Source organism: Mobula birostris, chromosome 7, assembly GCF_030028105.1.
Source record: "Mobula birostris isolate sMobBir1 chromosome 7, sMobBir1.hap1, whole genome shotgun sequence".
Classification (NCBI taxonomy): domain Eukaryota; kingdom Metazoa; phylum Chordata; class Chondrichthyes; order Myliobatiformes; family Myliobatidae; genus Mobula; species Mobula birostris.
The window spans coordinates 106,782,947-106,798,166 of NC_092376.1; the positions used below are offsets into that span (position 1 = coordinate 106,782,947).

The 15,220-nt window shown below is 40.1% G+C and overlaps 1 protein-coding gene across 3 annotated transcripts in view; it reads left to right on the top strand.

Moving 5' to 3' along the window:
• Positions 1-11,268, top strand: part of LOC140200786 (B-cell receptor CD22-like) — a 50,323-nt gene extending 39,055 nt beyond the window's left edge. For all 3 annotated transcript variants that reach the window (XM_072264394.1, XM_072264393.1, XM_072264395.1), the window contains one exon: positions 7,366-11,268. In XM_072264394.1, coding sequence (XP_072120495.1) covers positions 7,366-7,497 — 132 coding nt within the window. In that variant the 3' untranslated portion in view covers positions 7,498-11,268. The remainder of the gene's footprint in view (positions 1-7,365) is intronic.
• The last annotated feature ends 3,952 nt before the right edge of the window (positions 11,269-15,220 follow it).

Genomic DNA, 15,220 nt, shown 5'->3' on the forward strand with positions numbered 1-15,220 from the left:
CTCCAAACCCAGGACAGGCTGCTTATATGCCTCCAGCTTTGTCCACTAACTCCCAGCCTCACAGCGATTTGGCCTCCAACTTCAGACTTCACCAACTGCACTTTCCAATCATGGGTTTGGCCTTCAAGCCTCAACATACAAATGTGCATGGACCTCTGACCCCACTGACATGTAACCTCATGATTCCCTCAGGGCCTTGTGACTAATTTGGGCCTTTACAAACTTAAGTTCAAGTTCCACAGTGCCAAATGAAACAACATTTCTCTGGACCATGGTGCACAGCACAGTACATATAACGCACACACTACACCTAAAGTAATATTGCCACAAATAAATTAGCAGATAATAAGGTGCACTTATGATACAAGTCCCTCCAGTGCCTGCCTGATGTTGGCCTGAGTTGGAATGTACCTCCTGCCTGACAATGTAAGGAGTTTCAGACACAAAATGCTGGAGCAACTCTGCAGGTGAACCAGCATCTACTGAAAAGAGTATTTGTGTCTGTAATGTAAGGAGGTTGTACGTTCTCCCTGTGACTGTGTGGGTTTCCTCTAGGTGCTCTGGTTTCTTCCCACATTCCAAAGACATACCAATTGGTTGTTGCAAATTGTCATGTGTTTATGCTACAGCTAAATCAGGGGTTGCTAGGCAGTGCAGCTCAGAGGGCTGAAAGTGCCTATCCCATGCTGTATCTCAATCAATCAATCAATCAATAAATAAATCAATAAATAAATAAATCAATAAATAACAACTAGAAGAAAGCATGGGCCAGGTAGTGGGAATCATTGCTGGCAGATGCTGCTTTCCTGAGGCAATATGTTTATTTTGTTTGCATCATAAGACCATAAGACCATAAGACATAGAAGCAGAAGTAGGCCATCTGGCCGATCAAGTCTGCTCCACCATTCAATCGTGGGCTGATCCAATTCTTCCGGTCATCCCCACTCCCCTGTTTTTTCCCCAAAACCTTTGATGCCCTGGCTAATCAAGAACCTGTCTATCTCTGCCTTAAATACACCCAATGACTTGGCCTCCACAGCCGCTCGTGGCAACAAATTCCACATACTTACCACCCTCTGACTAAAGTAATTTCTCTGCATCTCAGTTCTAAAAGGACGTCCTTCAATCCTGAAGTCATGCCCTCTTGCCCTAGAATCCCCTACTATGGGAAATAACTTTGCCATATCTAATCCGTACAGGCCTTTTAACATTCGGAATGTTTCTATGAGAACCCGCCTCATTCTCCTGAACTCCAAGGAATACAGACCAAGAGCTGCCAGACATTCCTCATAGGGTAACCCTTTCATTCCTGGAATCATTCTCGTGAATCTTCTCTGAACCCTCTCCAATGTCAGTATATCCTTTCTAAAATAAGGAGCCCAAAACTGCACACAATACTCCAAATGTGGTCTCACGAGTGCCTTATAGAGCCTCAACATCACATCCCTGCTCTTAAATTCTATACCTCTAGAAATGAATGCCAACATTGCATTCGCCTTCTTCACAACTGACGCAACCTGCAGGTTAACCTTTAGTGTATCTTGCACAAGGACTCCCAAGTCCATTTGCATCTCTGCATTTTGAATTCTTTCTCCATCTAAATAATAGTCTGCCTGTTTATTTCTTCCACCAAAGTGCATGACCATACACCTTCCAACATTGTATTTCATTTGCCACTTCTTTGCCCATTCCCCTAAACTATCCAAGTCTCTCTGCAGGTTCTCTGTTTCCTCAACACTACCGGTTCCTCCACCTATCTTTGTATCATCAGCAAATTTAGCCAAAAATCCATTAATACTGTAGTCCAAATCATCGACATACATCATAAAAAGTAACGGTCCCAACACCGACCCCTGTGAAACTCCACTGGTAATCGGCAACCAGCCAGAATAGGATCCCTTTATTCCTACTCTCTGTTTTCTGCCATCCAGCCAATGCTCCACCCATGCTAGCAACTTCCCTGTAATTCCATGGGCTCTCATCTTGCTAAGCAGCCTCATGTGCGGCACCTTGTCAAAGGCCTTCTGAAAATCCAAGTACACCATGTCTACTGCATCTCCTTTGTCTACCCTGCTTGTAATTTCCTCAAAGGGTTGCAGTAGGCTTTGAGATCATGTAGAGATTGAGATGGAAACGAATACCTGGGCTACCTATCTTTCGACAGCCTGAGTGCCTTGTTCATTTATAATCATTATCAATAATCATAATTAATTAAACAAAAGCTTGCTGCTGCCTCACAGCTACAGGCATCTAGGTTTAATCCTGGCCTTTGGTGCAGCCAGGATTGGGGTTGCATTTTCTACCTGTGCCTGCATAGATTTCCCCTATGTATTGCAGTTTCTTTGCACATGCCAAATACATGCTGGTGAGTTTGCTGGCTAATGTAAATTCTTCCTCGTGAAGGGGAATTAGAGGACATTTGAGAGAGAAAGGGCTTCCTTCCATATCTCAAGAAACCAAATAAATTAACTGATGACTCTAAATATCACCTCATGTTATGGTGGGATCACTGGGCAACATTGATGGACACATATGAGAGAATAGGTTACCAAAACTTATTGGAGGTGTGGGTCTAATGGGTTTGTTCTGAAATTTAGCATAGAATTGGTAAGCTGAATGGTCTCTTCCAATGTAGTGAGAAATCTTGGAATGAGATCAGGATAAGACCATAGGACATAGGACCAGAATTAGGCCATTTGACCTATCATGTCTGCTCTGCTATTCCATCATGGCTGATTTATTATCCCTTTCAACTGCATTATCTTGTCTTCTTCCCATACCATTGATAGCCTGAACAATTAGGAACATATCAAAAGCCCCTTTAAATATACCCAAAGAACCTGGCCTCTTCAGCCACCTGTGACAATTAATTCCACAGATTCAAGACCCTCTGGCTAAAGAAATTCCTCCTCATCTTTATTCTAAGTGGATGTCCCTCTACTTTGATGCTATGCTCTCTGGTTCTAGACTGCCCCCTTACAGGAAACATCCTTTCCAAATCAACACTACCTAGGCCATTCAATATTCAGAATGGTTTCAATTAGATCCTCTCCCATTCTTCTAAACTCCAGTGAGTACAATCACAAACTCACCAAACTTTCCTCATACATTAATCCTTGCATTCCTCGAATCATTCTTGTGAACCTCCTTTGGGGTCTCTCCAATGCCAACAAAACTTTTCATATATAAGGGGCCTGAAACTGCTCAAATACTCCAAGTGCAGTCTGACCAATGCTTTATAAAGCCTCAGTATTACATCCTTGCTTTTATAATCAAGTCCTTTCGAAATGAATGCTAACATTGTATATGCTTCCTTACCACTGACTCAGCCTGCAAGTTAATCATTAGGAAATCCTGCATGAAAACTCCCAAGTTGCCTTGCAGCGCTGATTATTGAATTTTGTCAGAGTCCTTCTGCTTTTTCAACATCACCTGCCCTCCACCTATCTTTGTATTGTCCATAATTTTTGCCACAAAGCCATCTATTCCATTATCAATACCATTGACATATAACTTGAAAAGAAATGATCCCAGCACTGACACATGCAGAACACCACTAGTCACCGGCATCCAACCAAAAGGCCTCATTTTTTTCTACTCTTTGCCTCCTGTTATTCAGTCAATCTTCTATCCATGCTAGTAGCTTTCCAGTAATACCATGGGCTCTTACCTTGTTTAGCAGTCTCATGTGCAATGCCTTGTCGAAGGCCTTCTGAAATGCCAAGTATACTAGAGTCACGGACTCTCCTTAGTCTATCATGCCTGTTATTTCCTCAAAGAATTTCAACAGATTTGTTAGGCAAGATTTCCCCTGAGGAAAACTATGCTAACTTTAGTTCTTCCAAGTATTCTGAAACCTCATCTTCAGTAATGGAATCCAACATTTTGAAACATTGAGGAGAGCTAACTGGTGTATAATTTATTTTCTCCTGTCTCCCTCCCCTCTTAAAGAGTGGAGTGAAATTAACAATTTTCCAGTCCTTTGGAACCATTCCAGAATGTAGTGATTCTTGAAAGATCATTACTAATGTCTCCACAATCACTTCAGCTACCTCTTTCAGAACCATGGCGTGTAGTCCACCTGGACTGAATGACTTATCTACATTCAGATACCTCAGCTTCCCAAGCACATTCTCCTTACTAATAGCAAGTACACTCACTTCTGTCTCCTGACACTCTTGAATTTCTGGCATAATGCTAGGGTCTTCCACAGTGACGATTGGCACTATATTACATGTCTTCTTTTTTTCCTTTTATCCTGCCTTTGACTTCCTTGTCAATAATGGTTGCATCATCCTCCCTTCAGAATACTGCTTCTTTGAGAGGTCTCCAATCTGTGCCCTCCAAGTTGCTCCCAGAAACTCCAACCATTGCTGTTCTGCTACATTCCCTGCTAGTGCTCCCTTCCAATCAACTTTAACCAGCTCTTCTCTCATGCTTTTGTAGTTCCCTTTACTCCTCTGTAATACTGATACTTCTGACTTTAACTTTTCCCTCTCAAAATGCAGGGTGAATTCTATCATATTATGATCACTCTCTCCTAAGTGTTCCTTTACCTCAAGCTCCCTAATTAAATCTGGTTCATTACACAAAACCCAACCCAGAATTGCCTTTCCCCTTGTGAGCTCAATCACAAGCTAATCTAAAAAAACATCCCTTAGGCATTCTATTAGTTTCCCCCCTTGTGATCCATCACCAACCAGAGTTACCCAAACTACCTGCATATTAAATTCCCTATGATTATTGTAACATCGTCCTTTTACGTGCCTTTTCAATCTCTTGTTGTAATTTGTATCCCTCATTCTTGCTACTGTTCAGTGTTCAGTATATTACCCCCATCAGGGTCTTTTTACCCTTACAGTTTCTTAACTCTACCCACAAGGAATATATATCTTCCCATCATATTTAATCTCTTTCACCTCTTTGATTTCACTTTTCACCAATGGAGCCACACAGCCCCCTCTGCCTACATGACAGTCCTTTTGATACAATACCTACCTTGGATATTAACCTCCGAACTCTGATCTTCTTTCAGCCATGACTAGGTAATACCGTTAGCGTCATACCTGCCAGTCACTAACTGCACTACAAGGGGATCTACCTTATTCTGAATACTGCACACACTCAAATATAACACCTTCAGTCCTGCATTCCTTTTCAATTTTGCCCCCATGTTACACTTCAATTCATCCTACTAACTGAAATTTTGTTCTATTATCTGTCTGATTTTCCTTGCAATCTCACTACACACAGTACCTAGTTGTGTACCAACTGCCTCATCCTCAGCCCTATCAGTCCCTTTCCCATCCACCTGCCAAATTAGTTGAAATCCTTCCCAACAGCTCTAGTTCTAGCAAATGAGCCCATACTTTTTCTGTAGGTGATCTCTTCCACTGAAGGGATCCCAGTGATCCAGAAATTTGAAACTCTGCCCCCGAACCAATTCCTCAGCCACACATTCATCTGCCAAATCATCCTATTCTTACCGTCACTAGCAGCACATCGCACAGGCAGCAATCCAAAAATTACTACACTAGAGGTCCTACTTTTCAGCTTGCAACCTAATTCCCTATATCTCTCTTCAGGTCCTCCACCATTTTTCTACCTATGTTGTTTGTTCCCATGACTTCCAGTTGCTCACTCTGCTCCTTTATAATACTGTGAACCTGACCTGAGAACATCCGTGACCCCGGCACTTGGGAGGCAACAGTCCATCTGGGTGCCTCCTTCATGTCCACGGAAACTCCTCTTTTCTCCTCTAACTATGGAATCACCTATCAATACGGCACCCCTCTTCTCCTCCTTCCCTTCTGAGCCACAGACCCTGACTCAGTGCCCGAGATCCAGTCTCTGTGGTTTCCCCTGATAAGTAGACTCCCCCAGTAGTATCCAAAGTGGTGTACTTATTATTGAGAGGAATGGCCACAGGGCTAATCTGCACTGTCTGTCGATTCCCTTTTCCTCTCCTGACAGTCATCCTGCTACCTTCCTCCTGCAACTTAAGGGTAACTACCTCCCTGTCATTCCTATCTGTCACCTGCTCATTCTTCCATATGAGTTGGAGGGTAACCTTCTGCAGCTCCAGTTCGTTAACGTGGTCTCTAAGGAGCTGCAGTATGATGCAATTCATGTAGATGTAGTTATCAGGGAGACTGGAGGTCTCCTGGAGTTCTCACATCTCACACGAAGAATGTACCACTAACCCTGGATCCATTCTCACCGCAACAACTATATGCTTATAGACAAAGAAAGAAAAAAACTTACAAGAAACTTACACACTTCGCATGTTCTTGCCCAATCGCGTTGAGCCAAAGCCTGACAACTCTAACACTGTACACTCCAACAGCTTCCGCTCCTGCAATGGCCACTCTGTTCACACCTCTCTTCTTTATATTGACCTTTGCCGAGCACCTTATAGATAGTTATGTTTGCATCCCACTGAAAAGTCCCAAAAGGCCCCAAGCTCTGTTTATACCTCACCAAGCAAGTGACTGCTTGCATTGATTACATTCTGCCAAAAAGAAAATTCAGCATATGATTGAAAAGATTCATGTATTTTAGAGAGTTGGGGGAGGTCAGTGCTTTTTTTGAAGGCTTGAACAAATGATTAAAGTGAATAGGCATAAGGTCAAGGTGCCTTAGCCTTGGCCTGCTGGCAGGACAGAAAGGAGCAAAATCTAGAATTAGGGTGTAGGTGACGTGAGTCGGAAAGAGATTGAGAACTCAGGTACCACTTTTCAGGAAGAGCTAGGGTTAGGAGTCAGGCTGGGGAGGAGTCATTGCCTGGTCCTTGATAGTGCAGGGAAAGGAGATGATGAGGCCAGGTAAAGGGAGAAGATTGTATACCCAATAGGTGAAAGGAAGCAACATTACATACTATATAAGGGTCTACAACCCTGACAACTTAGTTGTCCCAAGAATAATTTCTCTTGGGACATGTTGGTCTAATTTTCCCTGTGGTGCTCATAGGTTAGTTCAGGCATAATTTTACACCAGCCACTTAAGTCAACTAAGACGATATTGCAGGCAGATTGTCAAAGAAGTAGATTTGATGAAGTGTCTTAAAGGAGAAGAGTTGGAATAAGGTGAGAGATTTAACCTAGGAATTTCTAACCTCAGTTTTAATATAGTTCAAGTCAGAACTACCAATGAAGCAACATGAGACCAGAAATAGATGAATGGAGAAATACTGGAGGTGTGCAGGACTGGAAGAGATGGAAATCGAGAGGAATAAGGTACAAAAATACAGTAAAATCAATGATGAGTCAGTGAGCTGGATGTGGGAGGGGGTAGGTGAGTGAATAGGGAAAAGCATGAGTGAGTATGGAACTTTGGCAGCATCTCAAACTGTCCCTCTCTCTGCAGACTCAGGGGACTCAGTCTGAGACCAGCGGCAGACGGGAAAAGGAATTTGCCTATGCCAACCTGCAGCATGATTCAGACGGCAAGCAAGCAAAAGGCCAGGGCGACAGAGTGGAGTTCTTGGGAGCTGTGTGAAAGAAGGTGGAAGCAATGCCTGCAATCTGTTCACTTACACGAGAGACCACAGAAAGTCAGCAAAACCTGATACTGAAATTGAATAAAGTGGTGCATGGTAACTTTTACGGGTAAACCCTGACTGAACATTTGTGCAATGGAAATAAAATAGGCACAGACTATTATCTATATAATTTATCAAAAACCTTGCAGATTTTGTGTCCTTCTACAGTTTATCCCCTGTCGCATTTTGTGGCATATTTCCTGCTGTTAAACACTCCCCTTAATACTTTACCCATTTAGGTTCTTTCAATCATTTTCCACTTTACTTTTCTCTTTGTACAGAATTTGCACACCACTAATTTATTCACATTGCTTCACCCATCTCATCCCCGTTTGCTCATTACATCTTTTCTCTACCAACTTTAAACCAATGTTTGCTAGGCATCATCTGCTAATGTCCATAAATCAATGAACAAATCTTGATGTACACTTGGACACTATAAATGCTTATAAACACATTCAAACTAAGATATACAAAGTAGTTTTTCCAAAACTATATCAACCAATGAACTGAAGGAGTGTATTGTATAACTCAGAGTAAATTGAGATGAACAGCAAACAAGATTAATTAACTCAGTAAATTTACTCTGTTTCTACTGAAAAAGTGGTAAAAGCAAACTACAGTGCCTTCTCCCAATAAAAGCACAAGTGTAGGGTTCCTTTGGGGGCTCCAATTTCCTCCCACAGTCCAAAGACATACTGGTTGGTCGGTTAATTACTCATTGTAAATTGTCCCGTGATTAGGCTAGCATTAAATTGGGGGATTGCTGACCAGCATGGTGCGAAGGGCTGGAAGGGCCTACTCCACACTATATCTCAGTAAACAAATAAATAAATAAATAATTTCTCCAGAGCAGTGTAATGTGTGAAGCAATGTTGCATATAAATTCTGTGCCTATAATCACCCTGGCTACCACAGCTATGTGGCCATCAAACTTAACTGATGGAGGACTTCTTCCACCATTTGTCTTGTACCCAGCTAAAGGATTGTCACTATTTTGGTATTAACTAGGTATACCTTGCTTTTGCATTCAGAAAGTCGAAGTACTGCAAATTTGTGCCTACTGCAGTTATGGCCAGAACAGTGGGTAAATTATGCGTTTATTATCTTGAGCATCCTGACCATAAATTCATTCTCTGTTCACTGTGATGAGAATCATCTCAGTCTTCTTGCTGAATGCTTCAATCTGGATGAAGTGAAATGTTGTATTCAAATTTTACTTATCATGGGACTGCAGCTCAGGTCTGACTGATCAGATTTAAGTAGACTGTGAACGCAGAATAAGTGAAACGATTCCAGATGCTGAAAAGGTGCAAAGACCATATCCCAACTTACGCCAAGTCCTGTTCACTACATGACAGTCTTGCTCAAAGGTTTTGTCTTACATGGGTGGGCTAGGCTACTCACAGTTAATACAGCTTAATGGGAGCTTTGTATTTAAACATCCAATTCCTGATTGCTTAATGTACAATGTTCCAGAGAACTTGCTCATCATTAACATTCACCCAGAAATCAGTGGGTACATTGGAATAGACATAGGACCCTGTAATACCATCAGCAAATGTTTGTCCTGTATGCGAACTATGATAATAAAATTAACCCTTTATCATCTGCCTATTGCTCATTTCTTCTGACATGAGCCAGCAAAATATCCAATGCAGAGAAATAAATATAAAGTGTACTAACTAATGAATAAAATCATGTATTAAGAGCAAAATTCATTGGAACGTAAAGCTTTACAGCAGAAAATGGCTGGTATGATGTAGATGACTTTACAAGATGAAGCTATGTCAACCCTGCCTCATTACTTACATATATGATGGGTTCAACAAAGGTTATTTTTGCTACAATTTCTTCTCATTTTTACAGTATATGTAGACAATTATAAGCCCTTCTAAACCATGAACGGTCAATGATTCTCATAAATGCCACACCCTTATATGTGATTCACTGTGTTGGTTTTTTTCCATATCCCATACAAATATTCATAATGTACATGTTCCTATGTGTTCGTCATGTCATTAATTGCTCCCAAACCTGCTGGCTAACATGCCTTCATCTTACTATTACTATTCTTGTTTTTATCTCTACTGCCTCTCTTTCAATCAACTGGTTCCTCCTTGGGTTCCAAACTCTGCTGGAATATATTCCCAATAATTTCATCAATTGACCCACTTTTTATCCCCCACCAATATTGTTCTGTCCAGGTCATCTTTGCAAACACTAGCCTTCCACGACAACTGCAAGGTCACGTTCATTAATGCACTGTTGGGAAGTCTTCTTTCATCAATTCCCAACACAATTTTTTCTCTCTGCTAATTTTACCTTTGGTTATTGTCGGCAATACCCTGGATTATTAATCTTTATTTCTGAAGAATCCAGGAAAATTTCCAGGTGGGTTGACATCCCTCATATTTTGGTCTGCATGGACCCACATCTATCTATCTGTCTATCTCTGTATATTGTTAATGTTCTGTTTTGACATCCATCACATTGTGTTGTTCAATTATCCCATCTACCTATATTGTTCACTAGTTTTCTACATATTTCTTTCTATCTCTACCTCTAAATGTGTCACTGTGTCTATTGATCTGTCCATATATACATTTTTAATATTCTTCTCTCTTATTCTCTTTGTGTATGTTTCACACACTTTTTCTGTTATTTCTACATATATAGTACGTATCCTTATCTTTCTCTTCCTTTCTTTTCCCATATATATCCACCTAGTTATTTTATTCTTTTTTAATCTCTGTAGCCATTTCTCATGTTCTTACTCTGAGTTCCCTTAGTCTCTTTAAACTGCATTAGCATGTAGTCTAACATTCCATTGTAGAACTTAAATGGAACTAAATTTGGCATCTGGTGGAATAATTGCAATTAAAATATGGTCTGTCAATACAAGTATAGGAGGAGTTTTTAATTGGAAATTAATATTAAAAATACAGTGACTTAAATCAGTAAATAATATTTCAATAATTAATCAAAACTTTATCAAATCAAAACTAATCATTTTGTGTTTTTTTTTTACTATTCTTTATATACAAAAGCTGATTCCTGTTACTAGAAATGCCCTGAATCTCCAGGCACTGAATCTCAGGAATGAAACATGCCACCATTTCAGTGGAAAAGAGATTTGCATTTCGTAAAGAGGTTGTTGTAATATTCTGCATTTAAATAATATTACACTGTTTATAATCATGAACAAGTCTGCAAAAAGAAAGTGGTACATTCATTCAGATGTGCCTAGTTAGAGTGTCAGACGATGAAATGCAGGACCACAAATGGCTCTGTTGTAGAGTCAAACATACAGCACAATTCTGTGGGGTTATCTTAACTTGGGACAGTGCTGATATCAAATTGGTCAGTAGTATGTGTCCCACCAGCTTCTTCCTTCCATTGAAGAGACCGAGCAGCCAATTTCACATAGTGATAAACCACAGATGAAATAACCAGATTTTACTCAATCCACTGACAAACAGTACTCAGTTGCCTGATGACGTATAGTATATTACAATGTCTTTTTTATATATTTAGTGAGAGTACTCTTATGACTGTACAAATGTGGGCTTAGTCTATCAATTACACTGTTCATTAAGATGATGTAAAAGTTTGTGTCTTATAATTGCAGATTAATCACTCACTCAAAATGGGAAATAAATTAAACCTCTGGATTATTAACAGCTGTGGTGTTCAATTTTTAACTTGTTCAATATGACAGGTTATCCTGCTGCTTGCTTGTAAATCAATAAAATATTGAAACCCATTCACAATGAGCATTTGTCTGCTGAAACTAATTTCTGCAGGTTGTTTTACTCATTCCAGGTTCAATATCCTGCAACAATTTAACAACTTGGAAGGGAAATCAAGATGAATCAGGGTGTGAAATCTGGAACACTACCTGAAGGGGTTGTGGAAGCAAATACTCCAGCAGGATTTGGGTTTATAGATGATGCATACTTCTATAGCCAAAGTAACTGGCAAATGGGCTTAAATAGTCAAAACAAAAAGGGAGAGCAGCTGGTAAGTGGGATCAGTATAGATGGGCTCTCAAAGGTTTGCAGAGTAGTAATGTAAAATAGTGTGGATACTAGCGATATTAAAAATATAAGCATTTTCTTATTTTGTGGTTTTATATGTCTTTATTCATATATTAGAAAGTCAGGAAAGCTCCAATGTATCAAAATCTAAAATATTGAATAACATTTAAACAAACCAGGGAGCTGAAATTGCATGAATTTCTCCCTCTTGCTCACTGAATGTTTTAGGGAATAGCAATTAAATCTCTTGCTCCTGTCCTCCCTAAGATTTGATGAATACTACTAACATTGGCCCTTACTTTCTGGCACTGGCCTCTCACCAAACCACAGCTGCCTAATCATATGGCGGTGCAACATGCTGTTGTTGGTCAACTGCTCCAGTTGTGACAACTTCTGTAGGGAATCTGTTGCACGTCTCCTTAGCACAGGTATGAGCAGGTTTCCTGTTCAAACGTACTCCAGGGTATAACAAAATTCTTTGTGTAAAGCTCACAGAGTAAAGAAAATACATGGTAATAATAAAGGCAATATTATGGAGTGCGGCCAGCACTAAACCACAGTATGGTGCAAAGTACAAACTGAAGAAGCGTATAAAGAAGTGATGAGATGACAGTAATAGAAGAGGTAGAATTAAGAATTCAAGAATATGACAATAACACTGACTGTCCATTCAAACTGAGATATGTAGGCAACTTGAGAATGGATGGGGCTGGTGTAAGTTGGAAGGTAGAACAGAAACCTCAAATCCTACTGTATGTAAATTTTAACAGTTGAAAGTAGTTAGTGTTGACTAGCCATATCACTCTCAGGAGGAGAGTAATCACAGGAATTTCTTAAGGAAGTTGTGTGCTGTTTCTTTGAGTAATACTTTGGTACCACAACACCCCTTGAGGAACTGGCTTTAATCCGTGCTTCAGAACTATTCTAACAACAAAGGAATCAGCTTCTCTATTAGTCCTTATCTCAGGCAGATAAGCATTTAAAATACATCCTGCAGGACATTTGGATAATAATTGGTCATTCTCAGCATATAATAATTTCAGTCATACTGCCTTGTAAATATTAGCTTGCAATATGGAATTTAGGTCTTCTATATGAGAAGACTTTATATGATTCTACATGAGAAAAAATATTACAGCAGTGTTCTGTCAGGGGAGATTAGAGGGCTCGTCTAGGGAGGCTACTTGGGTGGAATTGAGGAATGGGAAAGGTGTAGTAATGCTTATAGGCGTGTATTATAGTCCACCAAATAGGGAGCAAGAATTGAAGGAACAAATTTGTAAGGAGATGGCAGATATTTGTCGTAAGCACAAGGTTGTGTTTGTGGGAGATTTAAATTTTCCACACATAGACTGGGAAGCCCTTACTGTAAAAGGGCTAGATGGTTTGGAGTTTGCAAAATGTGTGCAGGATAGTTTTTTGCAGCAATACACAGGGATACCATCTAGAGAAGGTGCAGTGTTGGATCTCCTGTTAGGGAATGAGATAGGTCAGGTGACGGAGGTTTGTGTTGGGGAGCACTTCGGGTCCAGTGATCACGACACCATTAGTTTCAATATAATTATGGATAAGGATAGGTCTGGACCCAGGGTTGAGATTTTTGATTGGAGAAAGGCTAACTTTAAAGAGATGTGAAAGGATTTAGAAGGAGTGGATTGGGACAATTTTTTTTATGGGAAGAATGTAATAGAGAAATGGAGGTCATTTAAAGGTGAAATTTTTAGGGTACAGAATCTTTATGTTCCTGTTAGGTTGAAAGGAAAGGTTAAAAGTTTGAGAGAGCCATGGTTTTCAAGGGATATTGGAAACTTGGTTTGGAAAAAGCGAGATATCTACCATAAATATAGGCAGCATGAAGTAAATGAGGTGCTCGAGGAATATAAAGAATGTAAAAAGAATCTTAAGAAAGAAATTAGAAAAGCTAAAAGAAGATATGAGGTTGCTTTGGCAAGTAAGGTGAAAATAAATCCAAAGGGTTTCTACAGTTATATTAATAGCAAAAGGATAGTGAGGGATAAAATTGGTCCCTTAGAGAATCAGAGTGGACAGCTATGTGTGGAGCCAAAAGAGATGGGGGAGATTCTGAACAATTTTGGTATTTACTAAGGAGAAGGATATTGAATTGTGTAAGGTCAGGGAAACAGGTAGGGAAGTTATGGAAACTATGATGATTAAAGAAGAGGAAGTACTGGCGCTTTTAAGGAATATAAAAGTGGATAAGTCTCCGAATTCTGACAGGATATTCCCTCGGACCTTGAGGGAAGTTAGTGTGGAAATAGCAGGGACTCTGACAGAAATATTTCAAATGTCATTAGAAACGGGGATGGTGCCGGAGGATTGGCATATTGCTCATGTTGCTCCATTGTTTAAAAAGGGTTCTAAGAATAAACCTAGCAATTATCGGCTTGTGAGTTTGACGTCAGTGGTGGGTAAATTGATGGAAAGTATTCTTAGAGATGGTATATATAATTATCTGGATAGACAGGGTCTGATTAGGAACAGTCAGCATGGATTTGTGCGTGGAAGGTCATGTTTGACAGATCTTATTGAATTTTTTGAAGAGGTTACGAGGAAAGTTGACGAGGGTAATACAGTGTATGTTGTCTATATGGACTTCAGTAAGGCATTTGACAAGGTTCCACATGGAAGGTTAGTTTGGAAGGTTCAATTGTTAGGTATTAATATTGAAGTAGTAAAATGGATTCAGCAGTGGCTGGATGGGAGACACCAGAGAGTGGTGGTGGATAACTTTTTGTTAGATTGGAGGCCGGTGACTAGTGGTGTGTCTGAGGGATCTGTATTGGGTCCAATGTTGTTTGTCATATATATTAATGATCTGGATGATGGGGTGGTAAATTGGATGAGTAAGTATGCAGGTGATACTAAGATAGGTGGAGTTGTTGTAAATGAAGTAGGTTTTCAAAGCTTGCAGAGAGATATAGGCCAGTTAGAAGAGTGGGCTGAAAGATGGCAGATGGAGTTTAATGCTGATAAATGTGAGGTGCTACATATTGGTAGGACTAATCAAAATAGGACATACATGGTAAATGGTAGGGCATTGAAGAATGCAGTAGAACAGAGGGATCTAGGAATAATGGTGCATAGTTCTCTGAAGGTGGAATCTCATGTGGAAAGGGTGGTGAAGAAAACTTTTGGTATGCTGGCCTTTATAAATCAGAGCATTGAGTACAGGAGTTGGGATGTAATGTTGAAATTGTACAAGGCATTGGTAAGGCCAAATTTGGAGTATTATGTACAATTCTGGCCACTGAATTATAGGAAAGATGTCAGCAAAATAGAGAGAGTACAGAGAAGATTTACTAGAATGTTACCTGGGTTTCATCACCTAAGTTACAGAGTAAGGTTGAATAGGTTGAGTCTTTATTCTTTGGAGTGTAGAAGGTTGAGGGGGGACTTGATAGAAGTATTTAAAATTATGGTGGGATAGATAGAGTTGACGTGGATGGGCTTTTTCCATTGAGAGTAGGGGAGATTCAAACAAGAGGACATGAGTTGAGAGTTTAAAGGCAAAAGTTTAGGGGTGACATGAGGGGGAACTTCTTTACTCAGAAAATGGTGGCTGTGTGAAACGAACTTCCAGCAAAAGTGGTTGAGGCAGGTTTGATGTTGTCATTTAAAG